The sequence below is a fragment of the Muntiacus reevesi genome, chromosome 5 (genome assembly GCF_963930625.1).
Source record: "Muntiacus reevesi chromosome 5, mMunRee1.1, whole genome shotgun sequence".
NCBI classification, from domain to species: Eukaryota; Metazoa; Chordata; class Mammalia; order Artiodactyla; family Cervidae; genus Muntiacus; species Muntiacus reevesi.
Genome location: NC_089253.1, coordinates 45,194,365 through 45,214,968, shown reverse-complemented (window position 1 = coordinate 45,214,968; position 20,604 = coordinate 45,194,365). Strand labels below are relative to the sequence as shown.

The following is a 20,604-nucleotide window of genomic DNA, read 5'->3' as shown; positions in this document are numbered from 1 at the left end:
TCGCCCGGCTCCCCTCCAAATGCCTCTGTGAAGGGCCAGCGGCCCAGGGGGCTGGGCAAAGTGGGGGTTCCTCCCAGCTGAATCACTTGGGGTCATGAAAAAGGGACATTTAACTCAAAGGGAATCTGGCTCCCTCAATCCCTCGGCTAGAATCAGGGAAGCGTGGACCTCAGGATCCCAGGTTTTCACAAAGACATGATATTCGTAAAATGACCCCTGGCTTAGAGATGGGTAACACCTGGTTTAACTCCCACCAGAATCGCACAAGGTGAATATCGCAAAGCTGGTTATCTCCTTTACCCAGCAGGAAACGGAAGCTCAGAGAAAGCAGAGGCCACGTCCCGTGGAGTCCAGCAGCTGGAGACAGTCCTACCCAAGCAGCGGCCCGGCCATCCTCCCATGAAACTCTCCCGCCCCCCGCCTGAGCTACCACAACTCTTCCCAGCGCGCTCCTCTGTGGCCCAAGTCAGCCCACGCCACCTTCTGCAGCTTGCAACTGCAGGTTCCTGGCTGACCAGCATCTGACCCCCACGCCAGAGTGTCTTCTCCCACCCCCTGCAGCCTCCTCCTGCAGTGAGAACTGGGGCAGCCCCTTCCTCCCCCTTCACGACCTCTTCAGAGACAGAAGAAAGTCAGCTGAACGAAAGATGAGATAAGGAGTCAAGAAGCCGCAGAATGAGTTTGAAAAGGAGTCTAACAGGCCCCACAGCTTTGAAGCTTCACAGGAAACCAAAGGCACGCAGCAGCAGCTGCCTCCCCCCACCCCCCGACCCCACCCCACCCCCCACCCCGGCCTTGGCGCCTGCCATCTGGGCAAGCTAAAAATAAAGACTCCATTTTCCAAACCAGAGTTTATAAATGTGACTACAAAGGCCCTGATAAAAACATCAAGGCCTTGGGGAAAACCGGGTGGCCTGAAACCTTTAGCACCCCAGCAGCGCGCCAGGAAAGCCCAGCTCTCCCGCTCCCAACAGGCAGCAGTGACCGGCTTTTTCTGGCAGCCCAGGAAAATGGAGCGTAGAGAGCATGGCGCTTCGTGGCCGGAGGGAAGAAGGCCTCAAGAGGAGAAGACAGGATCTAGCACAGAGCGCAGGCCGCAGAGTACTCACGGAGGCCACACAGAAATGGCCACACCCATCCCAGCCCTCCCTACAGCGGCCCGAGTGAGCGGACCCTGCCCGTCTCTCCCAGCTGTCCCTTCCTGCTCACCTTGCTCCCCGCCACATTCCCACCTTAGGGCCCCCTCCATACCTGCTGAACCTGGAAGGTGTTCTTCCCCTATCTTTGCACGGCCTGGACCACCTGGTTGAGAGTTGAATCACCCCGATCACACGGGTAACACTTCAGACCGCCTCAGGGTCTTATTAAGCGACTTGTTGACGATCTGCAGCCCCTTCCCAGAGGAGGACAGGAGCTTTGCCCATCTCAAGCGCAGCTGTTGCTGGGCGCACGCCGGGTGACTGCAGCGTGGCTAGGCTCCCAGCACCGGGCACTCGAGGACTTCCCTCAGTTCCCAGCTTCCAGAAGAGGACGCCGGTCCTGCCGGCCACTTGCGGAGAGGCCGCCCACAGAGGCGGCAGCGGGTGGCGAGGCCTGCGCCCTCTCCGTGCGCCCCCGGGCAGCCCCGGGAGCTGCTGCCCGCCTCTGCGTGGTTAAGGGCGGGAAACGAGGCGCAGAGGGCCCACAGGGGCCGGGCCGCGCGTCGAGGGACCGCGCACGCCATCTTGGCAGCGGCCCGCACCGCTGCTGCCGGGGGCTTGGCCGGCGTCGAGGCTGCCTCCAGCTGAGGACGCCCGCGCCCACGGCCCTGGGCCTCAGCGGAACCGGCCGAACTGCAGCCCGGACCCCCAGCACCGCCTCACAGTCCGGCTCTCCCGCCGCCAGCCAACGCCCGGGCGGCAGGCAGAGGACGCTGGGCCCTCGGGCCACGTGCCCCCCAGGGACCAATCACGACAGGCAAAGGGCCCGCGGGCCACGTGCCCCCCAGGGACCAATCACGGCAGGCAAAGGGCCCACGGGCACGTGGCCCACGGGGACCAATCAAGATAGTTTTTAAAAAAGACGCAGGGACACGTGCCCTGCTTGGACCAATCAACGTTGGCAAAGCAACCACTGGTCACGTGCCCATAAGGACCAATCATGACTGGCAAAGAAGCGCGGCGTCGTGGATCGCCCAACCAAAGCAGGCAGGGCAACCAATCCGGAGGCCAGGCGGCGGGCTGTGGGCGACGCGGCCCCGCCCACAAGGACGCTAACTCCGGAAGTTGTAGACATCACGTCTTCCGCGGGGCCTGGGAGCCGGCCCTGGAGGAGGCAGGGAGAGCGGCTCTGGAAACTCAGAGCTCACCCCGTCTGCCTTTCCTCGGAGAGGCCCATGTCCGCGCTGAGCTGCCCACACCTACTCTGAGCTGGCACGCCGGGGAGGCAGCTTTGTCGTGAAGCCCAGGCACCCTTGGGACCCCATGCTTTTCCATCGGGAGCCCACTGCTGACTGTCCTTGTCTTAGTAGACTTGCTGGTTGGAATTTCAGGACTTCACCACCACAGTGCATGCATGCGGAAACAGAATTACCGCAGTCCTGCCACCAGACTTTCCGCATCTAGGCGATACTGCCTTCTCTCTCTGTATTGCCACCCTGCGAAGCCTGTGGGATGACAGCTCTCTGACCAGGGATGGAACCTGGACCACGGCAGCAAAAGCCCAGAATCCTAACCACTGGGGCACCAGGAACTCCCTGGCCTTCCCTCTCTTGACATTCCCTTACCTTCTCTCCGGTCATGACGAGATGCGCTCGCCCTGTACTGCTTCCCTTTACCACAAGCCTTTGTCACAGGGTCGCAGTGTCCCGCCTCTTAGTCATGATGGTGGTGCGGTATCCTTCCTGAAGAATAAACTTACCCCCAACCTTCCAGCTGTTCGGCAGGGTACGGTGTGGCTGCGTGGTGCTGAGTGCATGCCCCACTCTCCCAGGCGGGCACTGCGATGCCTCTGAGGACAGCCCATCTGGCCATGCCTAATGCCCAGGAGGGTACCCCCATCCTCGTGAGTCGAGGGGCTGGTGGTTTTGTCCTGGCTTCCCCCCGCCCCCAACCACGCTCATTGTCCAGGATGGGACCGCATCTGAGAACCAGGTGCCCCATTCCCACCTGCACCAAGCACTAGTCACCAAACAAAGCAACCTCTGGGCTCCTCAGTGCTTCTATATGAAATACGAGCTGACAATCCCTGCGGCCCAAGGAACTCTGTGGGGGCAGATGAGGCCCTGCACGGGAAATTATCTGGCAGCACAAAGTGAAAGTGAAGTCGCTCAGTCATGTCCAACTCTTTGCCACCCCATGGACTGTAGCCTACCAGGCTTCTCCATCCATGGGATTTTCCAGGCAAGAGTACCGGAGTGAGTTGCCATTTTCTTCTCCAGGGGATCTTCCTGACCCAGGGATTGAACCCAGGTCTCCCACATTGCAGGCAGATGCTTTACCTCTGAGCCACTGACACAAAGAATGTATTTAAACAAACACAGGCTGAATTATGTTTTCAATCAAGAAATCAAAATACATGTGGTACAAAACCAAAAAAGGGTGGGGGAAGGAGAGGGGAAAATGAATTGAGAAATAGCATTGACATATATGTTAGGGGAAGCACACTGATTGAAACCGCCCACCCTGGCCAGGCACCATAGTAACCATTTGCATGAGTTGTTTTATGACAGGAGATCCTGATAAGGAATACGGAACTAATAAGCCACCACCAACTGGAAGAGTTCGGGAAAGGTCAAGAGGAGACACTGGCTGTCTGTCCACCTCCCAGAATCCCTCTTGCTAGCATCCATCCTGGCTAAGCGATGCGTGCGCCACCAGGAAAGACTCTGAATTAGAATGACTGGCCAAAGACTACCCGGAAACTAATCCCATCACCATAAAACCCAAGACTGCGGCAGAGCAGTTCTCCTGGGTTCCCTTACCCTCCCGCTCTCCACCCGGGTGCCCTTTCCCAATAAAATCTCTTGCTTTATCAGCACATGTGTCTCTTCAGACAATTCATTTCCGAGTGTTAGACAAGAGCCCAGTTTCGGGCCCTGGAAGGGGTCCCCCTTCCTGCAACATATACACTGTCATGTGTAAAATACGATAGCTGGGCAAAGCTGCTATATAACACAGGGAGCCCAGTCTGGCACTCAGAGATGATCTAGAGGGGTGGGATTGGAGCGGGGAGAGAGGCTCAAGAGTGAGGGGGTACATATACGTGTATGACTGATTCATATTGTTGTGCAGCAGAAACCAACACAACACTGTAAAGCAATTGTCTTCTAATTAAAAAACAACAAAAACTCAGAAGGAATCAGGAAAAAGCATGTCTCCCTGCTCCCCTGGGCTCCCCAGATCCCGTCCCCCCACCCTGAAGCCCATTAAGGATTCCCTGGGATTCAGTCCTGGCCTGGTGCATACATCCGCAAGCATATGCATATGAATCATTTTAAAAGCACAAATATAGCTCACTTTACACATTGCTGGGTAATAGTCTTGCTCTTTTTATTATGAAATATATCGGGCATGGCAAAAGGATGGGGGGAAAAGTGCACCAAGGTTGCCATCCAAATGAAGACACCAAACACTGCAGGTAACTCCAGGCCCCCTGGACCCCCTCCTTCTGAGTCCACTTCTTTCCTCCCACCCAGAGGTAACCACTCTCCTTGAACTTGGTGTTTATCACTTCTGTGCATGTTTTTATGTTGATTATTTGTGTACATGTCCATAAACAACATGTAGTGTCACTGCACATGTTAAAGCCTATATAAGTGGTCCCGAACTCATGCATGATAAACCTGCCATCTTATACAGAGAAAGGTGCCCAGCACTGGTTCACTACCACTTAAGTGTCTACTACCATCGTCATCCATAGTATGCTGATTCTTGGTGTCTGTGAACGCTGCAGCTGGCTTATTTTCAATATGACTCTTGAGATTCATCAAAGACAACAGATGTATCACTAAATCATTCATGTGCAGAGTTGAATATTATTTCATCGTATGAATATATAAAAAACGTATCCATTCATTTGTTGATCCATCTTTAGAGTATTTCCCTTTTATTTTTTGGCTATAAAAACAGTGCTTTCAACATTATGCTCAATGAGAGAAGCCAGTTATAAATCACCACATGTTTTATTATTCCATTTACATAAAATGTCCAGAACAGGCAGATCCATGGAGACAGAAAGCAGATTAAGGGCTGCCCAGGAATCAGGGGGAGGAATGGGGCATGACTGATAATGGTATGGGGTTTCTTTGGGGGTGATGAAAATGTTCTAGAATTATACAGTGGCGATATTCCCATAACCCTGTAAATACACTAAAGTCTACAGAATTGTATACTTTTAAGTAGGTGAATTATATAGTAGGCAAATTATAGCTCAATAAATCCATTTTTTAAGGGGGAAAATGCTTCTGTAAATGTAACATGGGAATCCCAGAGTTGACCTAGGAACAGAAAAAGGATGTTTATGGGAGAATTTATGAAATCCAAATAAATCTGTCATTTAGATAATAGCATGGCAGGAATGCAAATTTCCCAGCTTTAATAAATGGACCATGGCTAAGTAAGAGGTTAAATTTAGGGGAACTTAGTAGACAGTACACAGGAATTCTCCATTTGTATTTACAACCTCTCTGCAAGTCTAAAATGACCTGAAAATTTTAAATTTATTTTAAAAATGTAAAAGGCAGTGCTGCTGGAAACAGCCACATGCATCTACGTGCAAGTGTCCCAGGGAGCGCTCCCCAAGGGCGTGGTTCCCCCCCCCCCCAGCCTCCACAGAACCACGTTGCCCTTCGCAGGCTGTCGGTTCCCCTACGCAGATGTCCCACTCCACGTCTGACGGCCACTGTGCAGGGAAACCCGGGTCGTCTCCTTGAGGTGTGTGTGTAAGCACATCCACACTAAATCCACAGAAAGAGAACCGTGGCGTTCACAGGCATCTTGTACATTTTGATTAATAGTTGAAGGGCCCAAACACCGGACCTTCCTGGATGGCATCAGGGCACACCCGTCAGCCCAGCAGCAGTCTCCAGGAGGGAGGCCAGGCCCCCTCTTTGGTGGATTCGAATGAGAAATTCAAACATAAGTGACATACATGCCTTGTAAGTTAATGCCAAAATTTAAAGAAAGCTGCAGTAAACACTATCTTGGAGGAGCATGAATTAGAAGTTTGGGATTAACATATACACACCACTATATATAAAAGAGCTAGCCAACAAGGACCTACTGTATGGGAACTGTATTCAATATCTTGTAATAACTTACAATAGAAAAGAACCTAAGAAAGAATACATATATATGTATATATTTAATATATATGTATATATAGATATAGATATATTTACGTATATATTTAATATTTATGTATATAAATATATAAGTACACATGTACATATTATATGTGTATACACAACACATATACACATTATATATGTATATATAAATGTATATGTATGCTATACATGTATATATAATATGTGTGTATATATAACACATATATATAACATATGTGTACATATAACATATGTATATATAATATAGGGGCTTCCCAGGTGGTGCTAGTGGTGAAGAATCTGCCTGCCAGTGCAGGAGATATGAGAGACGTGGGTTCGATCCCTGGGTCAGGAAGATCCCCTGGAGGAGGGAATGGCAACCCACTCCAGTAATTTTGCCTGGAGAATCCCATGGACAGAGGAGCCTGGTGGGCTGCAGTCCTTGGGGTTGCAGAGTCAGACATGGCTGAAGTGACTTAGCACTCACATATAGTGTATGTATATATATATATTATATGTGTGTGTATATATACAACTAAATCACTTTGCTGTATACTTGAAACTAACACAACATTGTAAATCAACTATGGTTCAATACAAGTTTTAAAAATGTCTCCAACTGCTTCCCAAGGGCAGGAATGGAGGCAGGTCAGCTGCATGGGTCTGGCTCAGGCTCTCAGTCCAGGATGGGCTGGGGATGGAGAATTCGTTTCCAAGGCGACTCACTCACACAGTGGGGGCCACAGTTCCTTGCCCCCTTGCCCCTCCAAAGTGCTCTCTGAACTTCCTTATGACTGGGGGGCCAGTCTCTCGGAGCCAATGACCTAGGGCAGCAAGGCAGAAGCTGCAGCGTCTCTTAGGCTCTCCGTTTGGAAGTGACACTCCGCCATTTTCACAGTATCCTATCATTATGCAGGTCAGCCCGATTCTGTGTGGGAGGGGGCTGCACAAGGGTGTGGTACTAGGAGGCTTACTACATGGCGCCAGCAAGAGACTGTGGGGCTATGAGAAGATAGGTACAGATCACGGGGAACTGAGTGGGGAAGCCAGTATCAACTCGAACCCCACATTCTCACCAAAGGGAAGGAAATTTTCTTAGAAATACAAGTAATACTGTATTTTCTGTTTTCAGTAATGTAAATATGAGGGCATTTTTTTCTTGAGCTGCCGCTGCTGCTGCTGCTAAGTCGCTTCAGTCGTGTCCGACCCTGTGCGACCCCATAGACGGCAGCCCACCAGGCTCCCCCGTCCCTGGGATTCTCCCGGCAAGAACACTGGAGTGGGTTGCCATCTCCTTCTCCAGTGCATGAAAGTGAAAACTGAAACTGAAGTCACTCAGTCGTGTCCGATTCTTAGCGACCCCATGGACTGCCGCCTCCTAGGCTCCTCCATCCACGGGATTTCCCAGGCAACAGTACTGGAGTGGGTTGCCATTGCCTTCTCCTTTTTCTTGAGCATACACATGGAAAAAGGTAACTCCAAAATACAAAGGGTTAAATTCCAAAAATTGAGTTTTATTTATGACATTCATCTGTAAGGACTGTGGTGCTGAGAAGTTGAGTATCGTGATGTCCGGTGTCTGAAGGATCCTCCCAGAAAACACGAAGCCCTTTTTGACCTGGCCCTGCCTGTGTTTCCACCCTCACCGTTCACCATGCTCCACAAACGCCTGAGGCTTCAGCAGTACTGATGCCCTGCTCACACCCAGGCTCTGCCCTGCCGGTCCTTCTGCTCAGAACACCCTGCATCTCTTAAGATGCTGCCCAAGCCCAACCTCATCCCAGAATCGTCCCCTGACCCCATCCACTCACCATCGTCTGGGTGCCCGGGGTTCCTGTGTCTTTCACATGGTATCACGATTGTCTACCCCTATATCTGCAAGCTTCAGGACTGAGACATACTCTCTCTGTCCTTAATAAAAAAAACTATTCACCATTTTAGCATACAATTCAACCAACACCTCCATCTACTGTCAAAACATCATCACCCCTAAGGGAACCCAGTGCCCATGAGCAGTCACTTCCTGCTCCCCCTGGTCCTCCAGCCTCTGGCAACCACTAGTCTTTCTATGTGCAGATTTACTGAGGCTGTCTCTTTTATCTCTACACTACCAATTCTTATGAAAAAGGAAAGAATATACAGTCAGCCCTCTGTATTACTGTGTTCTGAATCCTCAGATTCAACCAACCATTGATTGAAAATATTTGTGGGGAAAAAAATTCTGCAAAGTTTCAAAAAGCAAGGCTTAAGTTTTCCACGAACCTAGCAATTATCTACATATCATTTATATCACATTAGGTATCATATGTAATCTAGACAGGACTTAAAGTATATGGGAGAATGTGCATAGGTTATATGTAAATACAACATTTAACATTAAGCCACTGGAACATCCACAGATTCTGGTGTCTGCAGAGGTCTTGGAATCAACCCACTGGAAAACCACGGGACCCCTGTAGTCGAGAATCCCCACCGCTCAGAGGGAAACCAACTGAGCTGCGTGATTGACGCCACCTAGTGGCCAGTGTTAGGAACTGTCTTGCTTAACCTCCTTCTCTTCTGTATTCTATCCCCGCCCCCTAGGATCCTGTCCAAACTTGCCCTTTCCACCTCCTTTCATCAGTCATTATTAACTCCTTTAGGCAAAATCTCCACTGAATATCAAACAACCTCCTCCCCACCCCCCACACAGATCTGAGGACTAGACAGACAAGTTATGTCAGAAGCTCTCTCTGCCAGTGGGCGGATATTCACACCCCTACCCTTTTCCTGAGGCAACGTCCCCTCAAGGTCCCAGGCCTTACTCGGGTCCTCTGTACCAGCTGCACCCTCGCTGGGCCTAAACCCTTATCCCCTGCTCCACGTGCCTAACCACCCCCTGGGCTCTGGGTCCAGGTACCGACAAGCTGATGCCCTCACCAGGATGTCAGGACGGGGCCATGTTCTGTTTCTGCTTCCTCTTCGGTTTCATCCTCCCAGCCCGCAGATGTTCCTTACCTTCTCACAAGTTTTACTCTCCACTGAAAAAACACTTGTTAAAATTACACACTCTTCATGTTTTACAGCAAGAGGGTTTTCATAACGTCTAGTCCCAAATATTTCCAGAATTAACAGTCCCTGTTTGAATTTTCCCATGAGCTTTCTAGAGAATCGTGTGTGTGTGTGTGTGTGTGTGTGTAATATTTATTTATTTGGCTGTGCTGGGTCTTAGTTGCAGCATATGGGATCTAGTTCCCTGACCAGGGATGGAACCTGGACCCCCTGACTTGAGCATGGAGTCAACCCCTGGACCACAAAGGAAGTCCCTCACTTGTGTTTTTTTTTAAAAAAGGAAGCAAACCTAAAAGGCGAGAAGGAAAGAAAGAAGGGGGCCATTCACTGGAAAGAAAATTAAACATAAGCAACAACAACAAAAATATGTTTTCACTTATTAGATTGTTAGAGATTTAAAACTTTTACAATATGCGTATTTGCAAAAAGACAAAGAAACACCCACTCCCGTGTAAGTTCAGGAGTGTGAGACTCCTGTGTAAGATTCTGTTGCAACCCCACAGACTGTAGCCCCCCAAGCTCCTCTGTCCCTGGGATTTCCCAGGCTAGAATGCTGGATCTCAGGTTGCCACTCCCCTCTCCAGGAGCTCTTCCCAACCCCGGGACAGAACTCCTGTCTCCTGCATTGCCAGGTGGACTCTTCACCACTGAGCCACCATGGAAGCCCCCTGTGTAAGCCAGGTCAGACCTATTTGGAGGGAAATTTCATACTTGACTCAATCAATTGGGAATTGTGTTTGCAGTTACAACAGGTACGGGGTGGGGGGCAGGGAAATGAGCTGTGAGTTGAGTTTGACTCAGGTTCTTACTCAACCAGTCTGGAGACAACTTCCAGGACAGCTCTGAGGAACTGCTCCGAGGGGCAGGAGGAGCGACCAGTGTGTTTACGGATGACGGGCTTCCCTGGTGGCTCAAACGGTAAAGCGTCTGTCTGCAGTGCTGGAGACCTGGGCTCGATCCCTGGGTCAGGAAGATCCCCTGGAGAGGAAATGGCAACCCACTCCAGTACTCTTGCCTGGAGAATCCCATGGAGGGAGGAGCCTGGTAGGCTACAGTCCGTGGGGTCGCAAAGAGTCAGACACGACTGAGCGACTTTACTTACTTGAGAATACACAAAGCCAACTTTACAGCTTATAGGAGCGCACTGCTGGGAACCCCCTAGTGATCCAGAGGTTGGGACCCGGCTTTCACTGCCGGGGCGCACGCTTGATCCCTGCTCCAGGACCTAAGATCCCTCAAGCCACATGGCAAGGCCAAAAATATTTTTTAAATAAAAACACAAAAAGTCACTGTTAGCCATGAGCAACAGGTATCTCAGTTAATAATTTCAGTGTTTGTTTTTTTTTCCTATGTATGGGAAGATGTAAGAATCTGGGTTCATTAAAATTTCTCTGAGGCATCTAACTACCTAGGGGGCCTGTTTTTCTAGAGCACAGAGAACTCTGTCTTGTTCTTTGTCTCAATTTCCTCAGGGTGCACTGTCCATCAGCAACTGCAGGGACTAATGATTTGGTCCTTGTAGGACTGGATGGAGGGCAACATTCTTTGCCCTGGTTTCTCTCTCTGTCTCATCCAAAACAAACAAACAAAAAAAAGTACTGAGGCAGGCAAGACTGGTGTGGCAGCTCCATGATGAACTCAAGCTCCGTTTTCTGCTCCGCCATCCCCCGAAAGTACCTTCACAGCGCCTCACAGTCCAAAATAGCTGGCAGAGCTCCTGCTATCACTCTTATATTCCTAACTACAGACAGGAGAAACAGGGAAATGGGGACTGCCTCCTAATGGGCACAAGGTCAAGGTTTCACCTCTGAGAATCACTGGCTGAGCGGCACAGCTTTTGACCTGAAGCCACTTCTCACGTTCACACCACAGCAGCTTGGCTCGCTCACTCAGTCACTACATCCGCAGCAGACCACTGATCCAGCACCTTCTGGGAGCCTGATATGGGCCTCATGAAGGAGGGGAGAGAAAACAGGGACCCCAATCCTCAAAGACAGCTGGACTTCATCCCACGCCCCCACCATGGACAGCAGATTAGCTCCCTGTGGCTCCCATAACAAATGACCCCAAGCTTACTGGCCAACAACAGAAGTCTATGTATGACCTTACGAGTCTGTAGGTCAGGATCCGGGGGAGGTCTCAGAAGCTAAGATCAACTTGTAGGCGGGTCTCCTGCCCGCAGGAGGCTACAGGGGTGAACCTGTCCCTTTCTGCCTTTTCTGGTTTCTAAAGGCTTCCCCATTCCTTGGCTCGTGGCCCCTGCCTCCACCTCCCAAGCCAGCACTGGCAGATTGAGTCCTTTCCCACATCATCACTGATTCTAAAGTCTGTTATCTCCCTCTTCCAATTTAAAGACCCCTGGGATGACCTGAGGCCCACTGGACAACCCCCAACCAAGGCCAGCCCACTAGAGACCTTACTTGCCCTTGGCTGTAGGGTGACAATCACAGGCTCCTGGGACTGGCAGATGGACATCTTTGGGAGGTCAGTATTCTGCACCCCCGAGGGTTATCAGACACGTTTCACACAGCCCACCCGGGAGGGGGCTGCCCTGGTGGCTCAGACAGTAAAGAATCCGTCCGCAATGCGGAGGACCTGGGTTCCATCCCTGGCTTGGGAAGATCCCCTGGAGGAGGGCGCATGAGACAGTGTTTCTGTTTGTAACGGGAGGTTTAATTAAAGAGAAAATACTGACACTAAATCTTCAGACAGTGCCGGTGAGCTGGAAATCTCTACAGTTCACAAACAGTAACTCAGTTCTCCTGGATGATTGTTTTTTTTCTTCAGAAATTTGAAAAACTTATTTGGCTGCGCCAGTTCTTAGCTGTAGCATGTGAGATCTGTGTGGCCGCACGCAGGATCTTTAGTTGCGAGATCTTTGTTGGTCGAGGCAGGCAGGATCATTTTTAGTTTCGGCATGGGGCAGGGGTCCAGGTTCCTGACCAGGGATTGAACCCGGGCCCCCTAAACTGGGAGCTTGGTCTTAGGCACTGGAGCACCAGAGAAGTCCCCTGGTTGGTTTTAAATGTAACTGAATAAGCAGTATTACAACTGACAGTGGGGAGAACAAGCTTCTTGCCCAACCTATCCCTACTGCCTATTTGCATATTTGCCTATGTTCCCTTCTACTGTCATTTTTACAGTCGTACATGCAGAGTTTGTCTTCCCGGGGGAGAACAGACAGGTCAAAAGAAATATCCAAAAGGGTGATAGAAAGAAAAAAAAATAGTTTAAAATGTGGGTCTGAGATGATAAGATTAGGGAAAAACAAACTTCTAAAATGAACTGTTATGTCTTAGTGTTAAGATGCACACAGTCTCCCCATCAGAGAACCCTTAAGGTGTATCCTGGCACAACACTCCAAACTCGAGTCCAGAGAATGACCCCTGGGGGCCCCTGTCTGGGAGGTAAGAGGACAGCTTTTTATTCCTGTTTTCTGTGGAAGAAACTGGTCAGCCAGGCAGTACAGGTAACAGAACATGCAGGTGCTGTGTTGGTGGACGGGCCAGCAGAATGGGCTGTCTTTCTCTGAAAGCCCCCACCTGCCCACCAGGCTCTGTGGACAGCAGGACACACAGACACGGCCAAGACTCGTCTGCTCCTACTGACCCCCGCCTTCCCCACGGTCTGCCCACACCCCACTGTGGGCAAACCTCCCCAGACCATTTCTCCATTTCTCCGGGACCAGCGCCCCCTGCAGGCAGCTGTGGGCAGGGCAGCCCAACCTCCAGCACCAGGGCCTCTCATCCCGAGCACCCCCCTGCCATGGGAGGAGGGCTGGGCATGCCCAGACCCGGATCCTGTGAGCAGAGCCGGCCGAGAGGCAGCTCCAGTGTCCACGGAGCACTGGCGTCACCCTCGGGCTTGAAGGGGGTCAATGAGGCAACTCAGCAGTGCCAGAAGCTTCTGTGGGGGGCCTGGCAGGTGACCCAGGCTTCCAGCCCCACCTCCAGCACCTGTGAACGCCCAGAGGACCCAGGTCAGCTCCTGCCAGATCCAGGGAGACAGGAACACGATGGGGGGCAGCCAGGGCCGACTCCTCAATTCCTAAATTTTCAGAGAGCACCACTTTAACCATGGACCAACCCTGGCTGACTCAGCAGCAATCTTCCTCCATTTTTAGCTTGCAGACAAAAGGCAGCCTGCCAGGCAAGGGTCCTCAGAGCGGCTGGTTGCTCTGTGACACAGCTCGCCCGGGAAGGCACAGGGGCCTTGGGGGTGGGGGAGCCGATCTTGCATAAGACTCAAGGTTCTCAGTGGCCATATGAGCTGCCCACAAGGGGGGACCTGCCTACTGCCTTGGAAACTGGGGGGCTGGTGGGCACAGTGGGCCCCTGCCCCTCTGGGGTCTCCAAAGCAGAAACCGACAGGACCAAAAGCAGATCAGGGCGACCAGGACGTGTCATCGGAACACGTCCCGTGGCCACACCGTACTCTCCCCCCCACCCCCACCTAGGTCCTCCCGTGACCTGCCCCCAGGCCCGTCCGTCCTCCTTCCGGAACGGGGCTTACTAGGCCCAAGGAAAACGCTACCTTTGGCTACCTTGCAACCACCACTTGACTTACTTTGAGAACTATAATTCAGAAATGAGTTTTAAACATGGCATTTTCTATCTTGCATGGAATCCTTGTGCAAATAATTGACAATTCGAGTGTTAAAACATTTCAACTCCTAAAAAAAGTAACTTTTAAGAAGTGTGCCTCTTCAAAAGGGAACCTGGTTGGCCTGGAGCTGATAAACAGTGGTGCTCTCTGAAAATTTAGTAAAGCAGAGCAGGCTTTACTCTGCTGGGTGCTGACAGCCAGGCCGGCCCCCACCAGAGAATAAAGTGACCACATGTAGAGTGACTCGGCAGCAAGTGGGTCAAAAAAAGTTTATTTTGAATATTTAATTTAAAAAAACCATACCTATGAGGTGTGCTACAGAAACTTAGATACAAGGATTGCATATAAAACCCAACCTAACTCTGGTAAAGCAAATGCACTTCAGGAAAGAAAACGTGTCCCTTGCGGTCACTGAGGCCCCAACACCTGAGGTTCCACATGGTCACTCGGGAGGGTGCTGAGCGGGCCTCCCAGCCCCTCCCAGGGGACGGGCTCCCCACCGCAGCCCAGGAGAGCTCATGTCTATTCCCTTCACATTCTCAGGCAAGTCGATCCATTACATTTTGCTGTCATTTAACATGCTATTTTGGCAGAAAGAGTACATCTCCCTTGATAGGAAGCATTTCTGCAGTTCACAGGGGGAAGGAACCTGCCTTCCCACAGCATCCAGGACAAGAGAAGAAAGGCAGGGCTTTGCGAAACCCAGCAACCACTGCAGGATTTCACAACGAGAGCAGCGCCTCCACGCGACCAGAACGCTCCAGTAATCTCTAGAGCTTTCCAGCAACACTAACTTCCCATCAGGCCCTTCCCTCTTCCTCCAAACCCTCAGGACAAGGCCCCCACCACAAGGGGTGGTCCTGCCTCCCGACAGCGGGGCACAGACAACCCGCACTCGGGACTGAAGGTCACCGAAGTGGCTCCACGCCACAGTCGATTTGGCAAAAAAAGAAAATATCTTAAATGCATAAAAACAATCAGCGAGTCCTCCAAGGAACATGATTACAATATATTAGCAAGTTCTGGGGCGTAAACATTTCCAAAAGCATCAGCAAAAGTATTAAATAGAAAAGCAGGAGCGTACACGCCCCTCCGCACCCAGGAGGCGCCAGGCCAGGCGGCCATGGCGGGGCGAGGCGCCTACTGCCGCAGCTCCACGTAGTTGGCGGGGAAGAGCCCGTACCTGCCCTTGCACAGCCCGCGCCACCAGCCGTCGTCAATCATCTCGATGTTGGTGATGATGTCATCAGGGTCGAAGGAGATCTCGTCGTCACCCGCTGGGGAGAAGGCCAGAGAGCAGTGGTCACCCCCGGTGTCTCCGGTCAGCCCACCGCCAGGAGCAAGACCCACCAGCAGCCCCTCGAGCTGGCGGCCCCCCATGGAGGGTGTGCAGGATCCACGGGGGTAGAGGGGTTCCGGTCTCCCCTGCTCAGTGAGGGTGGCTCTGCACGCACATGGGCAGCTACAGAGACCCGACAGAGCCCTTCATACACATCCCTAAGCCAGGACTTCCCGGTGGCGCAGTGGGCGAGTGTCTGTCTGCCAAGGCAGGCTGCACACCTTATCTGGAGGATTTCACGTGCCGTGAGTGGAACAACTAAACAACTATGCCCCCACTACTGAAGCCCGAGCGCCCTGGAGCCCACACTCTGCAACAAGAGAAGCCGCAGCAAGGAGAAGTCCTCACGTCAGAATGAAAAGCAGCCCCCACTCCCCGCAACTGAAGAAAGCACGCACAGCTAGAAGATTCAGCACAAAAAAAACCCAAAAAACAAACCCTAACCCAGACCAGGTGGAATGGGACTGAGGAAGATACAGAATTCCCTGCATTGTATCTGCAACTTTTCTATAACCTTGCAATTGTTTAAATATAAATTCTTAAAAACTGTAAATAACATTCTGAGAATCATAACTCTCAAGAAAGGAGTCCCTGGGAGCCCCCAGTCCCACACCCCCACCAACTCTCCTTCTGGCCCGCCAGCGGTTTCTCACCAGCCTGGTAGTCGTAGAGGGCGATGGCAGTGATTCCAAGGTCATTTTCGTATTCATCGTAGGTACCTTCCTCTAGAATAAAACCAGGGCCGAGTCTGAGAGAGAACCAGAGCTCCACGCTCACTCCTGGCAGACAGCCCTTCCCAAGGTCCGGGAGGAGCGTGTCGGGAGTCAGCAGCCCCAGGGCGCCGAGGGCCGCCAGCCCCTCCCACTGACAAGGGGAGCCACCCGAGGAGCGAACCCACAGAGGGATCATCTCGGTGGAGACTGGGACAGTTGTCAGGGTATAATTTTTTACATTTCAAACATTCAGCACTATTGTCAGGAAATGTCCATGTCGTGAACAAATGAACGGCGAGCGGGAGACAGCTGATCACACCTGCTGTCGTGCTCAGGGGAGGGGAGCACTCTGCCCTGGGCAGGTTCTCGTGCTGATTCCCATGTCACTCCCGGAGGGAGAACGGGCCCCATGTTCAAGGGAACCCCACGCTCATCCACCCACTCTACCTTTAGGGTGCCGGGGACCTCCACTTTGTGACCTCCAGACACTGCGGGTTCCCCTCGGGGAAGACAATAGCAGGAGACCCTCCTCCACGCCCACCCCCTCAGTTCCCCCCGCACGGGCGGGGGTCTCCCTGGAAGCCCCCGGGCGCGGGGCCACAGCAGAGGTGGGACAGCTCAGCCCGCAGGAAAGGGGAGGTCTTCAGAGGAAAAGCAGCGGAGGGGGCGTGACGCAGGAGAGCCCGCACCTGCTTGATAGTGGCCCGGCGCCTCCGTGCTTTCGTAGACGGCCTCCGAGACGTAGGCCTCCGTGTACCCTGTGGTCTCCACGCTGTAGCCCAGCTCAGGCTCGGTGCTGGAGCTCGGCTCAGCCCGGAACGGAGCCGCGTCCTGGGGAGTCAAGGGCAAGTTCCCGTGGCCCCACCGCCCAGAGCCACGCGGAAACCCAGCAGCCCGGCCAAGACGGGACAGACACCGGGGGTGGTGGGTCACCCACTAACGTCCTGACGGGGCCCCTCCCCAAGATCCCCTCTCACCTCGACCCTGAGACCCACCATCACTAAGGATCTGCTGGCCACAAGAGATGCGCGCTCCTGGGGCAGGCCTGGCCTGCTCTGCTTCAGGCCCAGACCACCAAGGCACCCCAAAGCCCCAGAGCCCCCAGCCCTCTGAGGCTCTGACAACAGCTCCAGGGCAGCACCCCAGCCCTCCAGCCAAAGCGGAGGAACCTGCGCATGGTGGGTCCCATCCCCTCCAACGCTGTGGAGGTGAGGCATGGGACGGACCAAGCCACGCACGAGAACACAGGGTGCTCTGCCGACAGCCTCAAGCCGACCACCAGCCCAACCAGGCCGTGCCTGGGGCTCCCTCACAGGTCAGAGCAGCACGGTGCCCAGCTGGAGCAGCTGCAGGAAGAGCCAGAGGTTGGCAGGGGTGCAGCAGGCGGGAGAGCCCCTCTGGGGGCCATGGAGAGGAGGGCTGCACCTCGGCCAGACACGGGAGCCCCTCAGGGCTGAACAAAGCAGCCACGGACTCTTGCTGGCAGCGTCCCCCAGAAGCCACAGGGGCAGACGGGAGGGCGGGGAGCCACTGTGCTGGGGGGTCACCCTGAGCAGGTCAGTGGGGCGGGGGCAGTCTCCCCCCGACCCATTGGGTGGTTCAGGCAGGCTGGCCCAGCTCTGGGACACGTGGGAGCGGGGCGTGGCCTGCACAGGGCCCTTTCCACGGGATTAGTTATAAAATCCCACCCGCCCGGCCAGCCCCGCCCACGGCTCTCCCACCCCCGACTCCTTTATGTTTCCTGAGTCAAGCCAGTGTGTGCGCCTGGGACTCTGAGTGACCGCTGAGAGGTGCCGTCTGAGGTGACGAGCCAAGACGGGCGGGTGAACAGGAGGGGCAGAGCGGGGACTCGGGCTCAAGGGTGTGGGTGTGGATGGTGGGGGCCCAGCTGCTCTGGGAGAGGGGCCGCACGGGCCTTTGGCCAGGGGTATGGAGGTCGCTCAGTGACCAAGGGTCAAAGGAGCAGGTCCCGGGGACCAAGGACTCTGCAGAAAGGGCCGAGGGAGAGAGGAGCTGAGGAGTGGCCGGCAGAGAGAGGCAGGCAAAGGGCAGCAGACTTCTGGCTCCCGCGTGTCAGGAGACGTGGTGGGGCAGGGGGAGTTCGAGGGGGTGCACACCCCACACACAGCAGGACTGCTCTCTGGGTCCCCGACAAGCGCAGGGCGAGACCCAATCCACAGGGCACTGGACTGTCTCCAGGAGTCAGAGCATCACTGGCAAACCATGACAACACCAACCTCGTAGACAGGGCTCGATGCTGGCCTCTCCTGAGCCGGCTGGGGTGTGGGGGACGCGGGCGGCGTGGGCTTCTGGGCCCGGGCCTGCTCCTGAAAGGCAGAGAGACACGGCCTTCAGCACGTCCTCAGGCCACTTGCCGCCAGAGGAAGCAGCAGAGACGGGAGCAGACAGGCTTCAAGGGCGCGTCTGCTTTGAAGCCAAGGTCATCTGCACTACCAGGTCGGTCACAAGTCCTCCAGGTGCTGGAACCACCTGCGACGAACACGCCCCAGGCAGCGTGTGTCCTTGAAGGGCTGAAAACAGACATTCCCTCCCAGGGGCATGCTCACTCCCAAGACCTGGAGGTCAGGCATCTGTGGCCCCCTGCCCACCAGACGGAGCACTCAGATGCATGCGGTCTGTGTCCTGCCTCTGGAGCGCCGCTCACAGCCCAGAGAGCGCTGGGGCGACCGATGCTGTGCTGAGGGGGCTCACACGGGGGAGGCGGGCAAGAAGGCAGGACGGGGCTGGGTGCAGTGAGGGACGACACGGCAGAAGGGACAGCAAGAGACCCTCAAAAGCAAAAAGGAGGGACAACCACCACCAGAAACCTCTCAAGTCTTCCAACTTCTCTGCATCTTTCTGATCAGATCTCAGGGATTACACTCTCGAGTCATGAAAAGGAAGGTGTTATATAAAAAGAGACCAAGCTACCAGGAAAAACGCCTCAGCGTGCGGGCCGACAACAAAGGAGAACAACGCCCACTAAAACCTGAAGGAGAGAGCTTTAAGGTTCCTGGCAGTTAAGGAACCATACACGGAAATTAAGAGTTGGCGGTTATCCGTGACAAAGCATGCGTCAGGGCGTCTGGAATCCCCACCCAGCACTCCTTGCCAGTGCATGGCCCCTGCCTGCCCCTCCCCCTCCCCCAATGGGGTTTTCAGAGCCCCAACCACCAACTCAGGGAAGAAATGTCTGTGGGTTTAAGTAAAGCTTTACGATCTGTAAGACACCACAAGCATTACTACAGATTCTGCGCTTCCTCACCACCAGAGTCAAGGGTTTTCACACACCCACTTCCCGGGCGAGGACGTGGCCGCGGCTCCCTGAGCTGATCTGCCTCCAGCCGCCCGACTGGGGGGTGACAGACTGGCACAGCGCCATCATCAGTCCACCCAGAAGAGTTTTAGGGGTAGAAGGGCCGCCCCATCCTTCTCACCTCTCATGGCTCCCATCTCTACTTTCCCTTGTGGAAAAAGTCTACAAAGAATCACAGAGCAACCTGCAGAGCCAGGCTCCAGAAGCAACGGCAAGAGCCCGCAGACCCACTCCTGCACGGGGACTTCTCCTGTGCCCCCACCTTCCACCCAAGGAGGTGACGGGCTCCCCAGGGGCATGGTGGGGACAGACTGCCAGGGAGATGTGTGGATGCGGGCTGCCTGTCACCCTGGGCTGTGTCAACACGGCTGTCAGGCGGGTCAGCTGTCCAGCGTCCGGGGACAAGAGCCTGGGCCACCTGTGAGGCTGAAACCGTCAGTGCGAGAAGGCACTGTGCCTATGATGACCCCATGAACTGGAGACATGAGCGAGCCGCACCCAGGGCCCGCGGGCTCCCAGGCCCCCGGCGCCGCCCGCACTCACGTCCAGCTGCCGCCGTGCCTCCTCCTGCTCCTGCCGCTCCTGGGCCATCCTCTGCGCCCGCTCCGCCTCGGCCTTCCGCCGGTCCTCCTGTTCTTTCTCCTTCGCCAGGTTTTCAAAGTTCGCTCTGATGTTACTTGTTTTGCTGTTCACTACAAAGGAAGGAGAGACTTACCCAGAGTAACGCCGTCTCCCCCACACCAAGCTGGCCCGGGGGACCTTAGGCACTGGCTGAGCGGGGACGCGCCCCCTTGGCTGCCAGCCCAGCCTCCGCCAGGAATGAGCCTTCCTGCTGTGTCTGCTACATGTGCAGTGGGAAGGTGGGCACAGAGCCCTGCATCTGGAACATTCTCATGCTCCAAACAACACTACATGCTTTAGCACCAGACACTTACGAGGACGCTATGTCCCTAGGGAGGTCCTCGATCGGATCGTCAGAAGCAATGACTGAGCTTCACCCCTGTCACGTTTCCTGTGACAAAACGGGAGGGCCGGGCACCCCTCGAGGACCCCAGCGGACGGGCCGTGGGGCCTCCAGGGAAAACACCTGCAACTAGGTGAGATGCAGGCTGATCTGACACTTCCTGAGACAGGGTTCTCCCTGAATTTTGATTACAATGGGCAATCACTTGCCGTCCTCCAAACCCACAGATAACCAGGTTCTCCATTAACGCTCCACCGGCTCCTGTCAGCCCTCCACTTGCCCTCGGCTCCGTGCTGGAACACCGCAAGG

The 20,604-nt window shown here is 53.9% G+C and overlaps 1 protein-coding gene across 4 annotated transcripts in view; it reads right to left on the bottom strand.

Annotated features, from left to right (window-relative positions):
• Positions 1 to 14,215: 14,215 nt before the first annotated feature.
• CTTN (cortactin) overlaps positions 14,216 to 20,604 on the bottom strand; it is a 28,098-nt gene continuing 21,709 nt past the window's right edge. For all 4 annotated transcript variants that reach the window (XM_065937969.1, XM_065937973.1, XM_065937971.1 and 1 more), the window contains 5 exons: positions 19,875 to 20,023; positions 18,253 to 18,342; positions 16,705 to 16,846; positions 15,956 to 16,027; positions 14,216 to 15,240 (listed from right to left, as the gene is read on the bottom strand). In XM_065937969.1, coding sequence (XP_065794041.1) covers positions 15,104 to 15,240; positions 15,956 to 16,027; positions 16,705 to 16,846; positions 18,253 to 18,342; positions 19,875 to 20,023 — 590 coding nt within the window. In that variant the 3' untranslated portion in view covers positions 14,216 to 15,103. The remainder of the gene's footprint in view (positions 15,241 to 15,955; positions 16,028 to 16,704; positions 16,847 to 18,252; positions 18,343 to 19,874; positions 20,024 to 20,604) is intronic.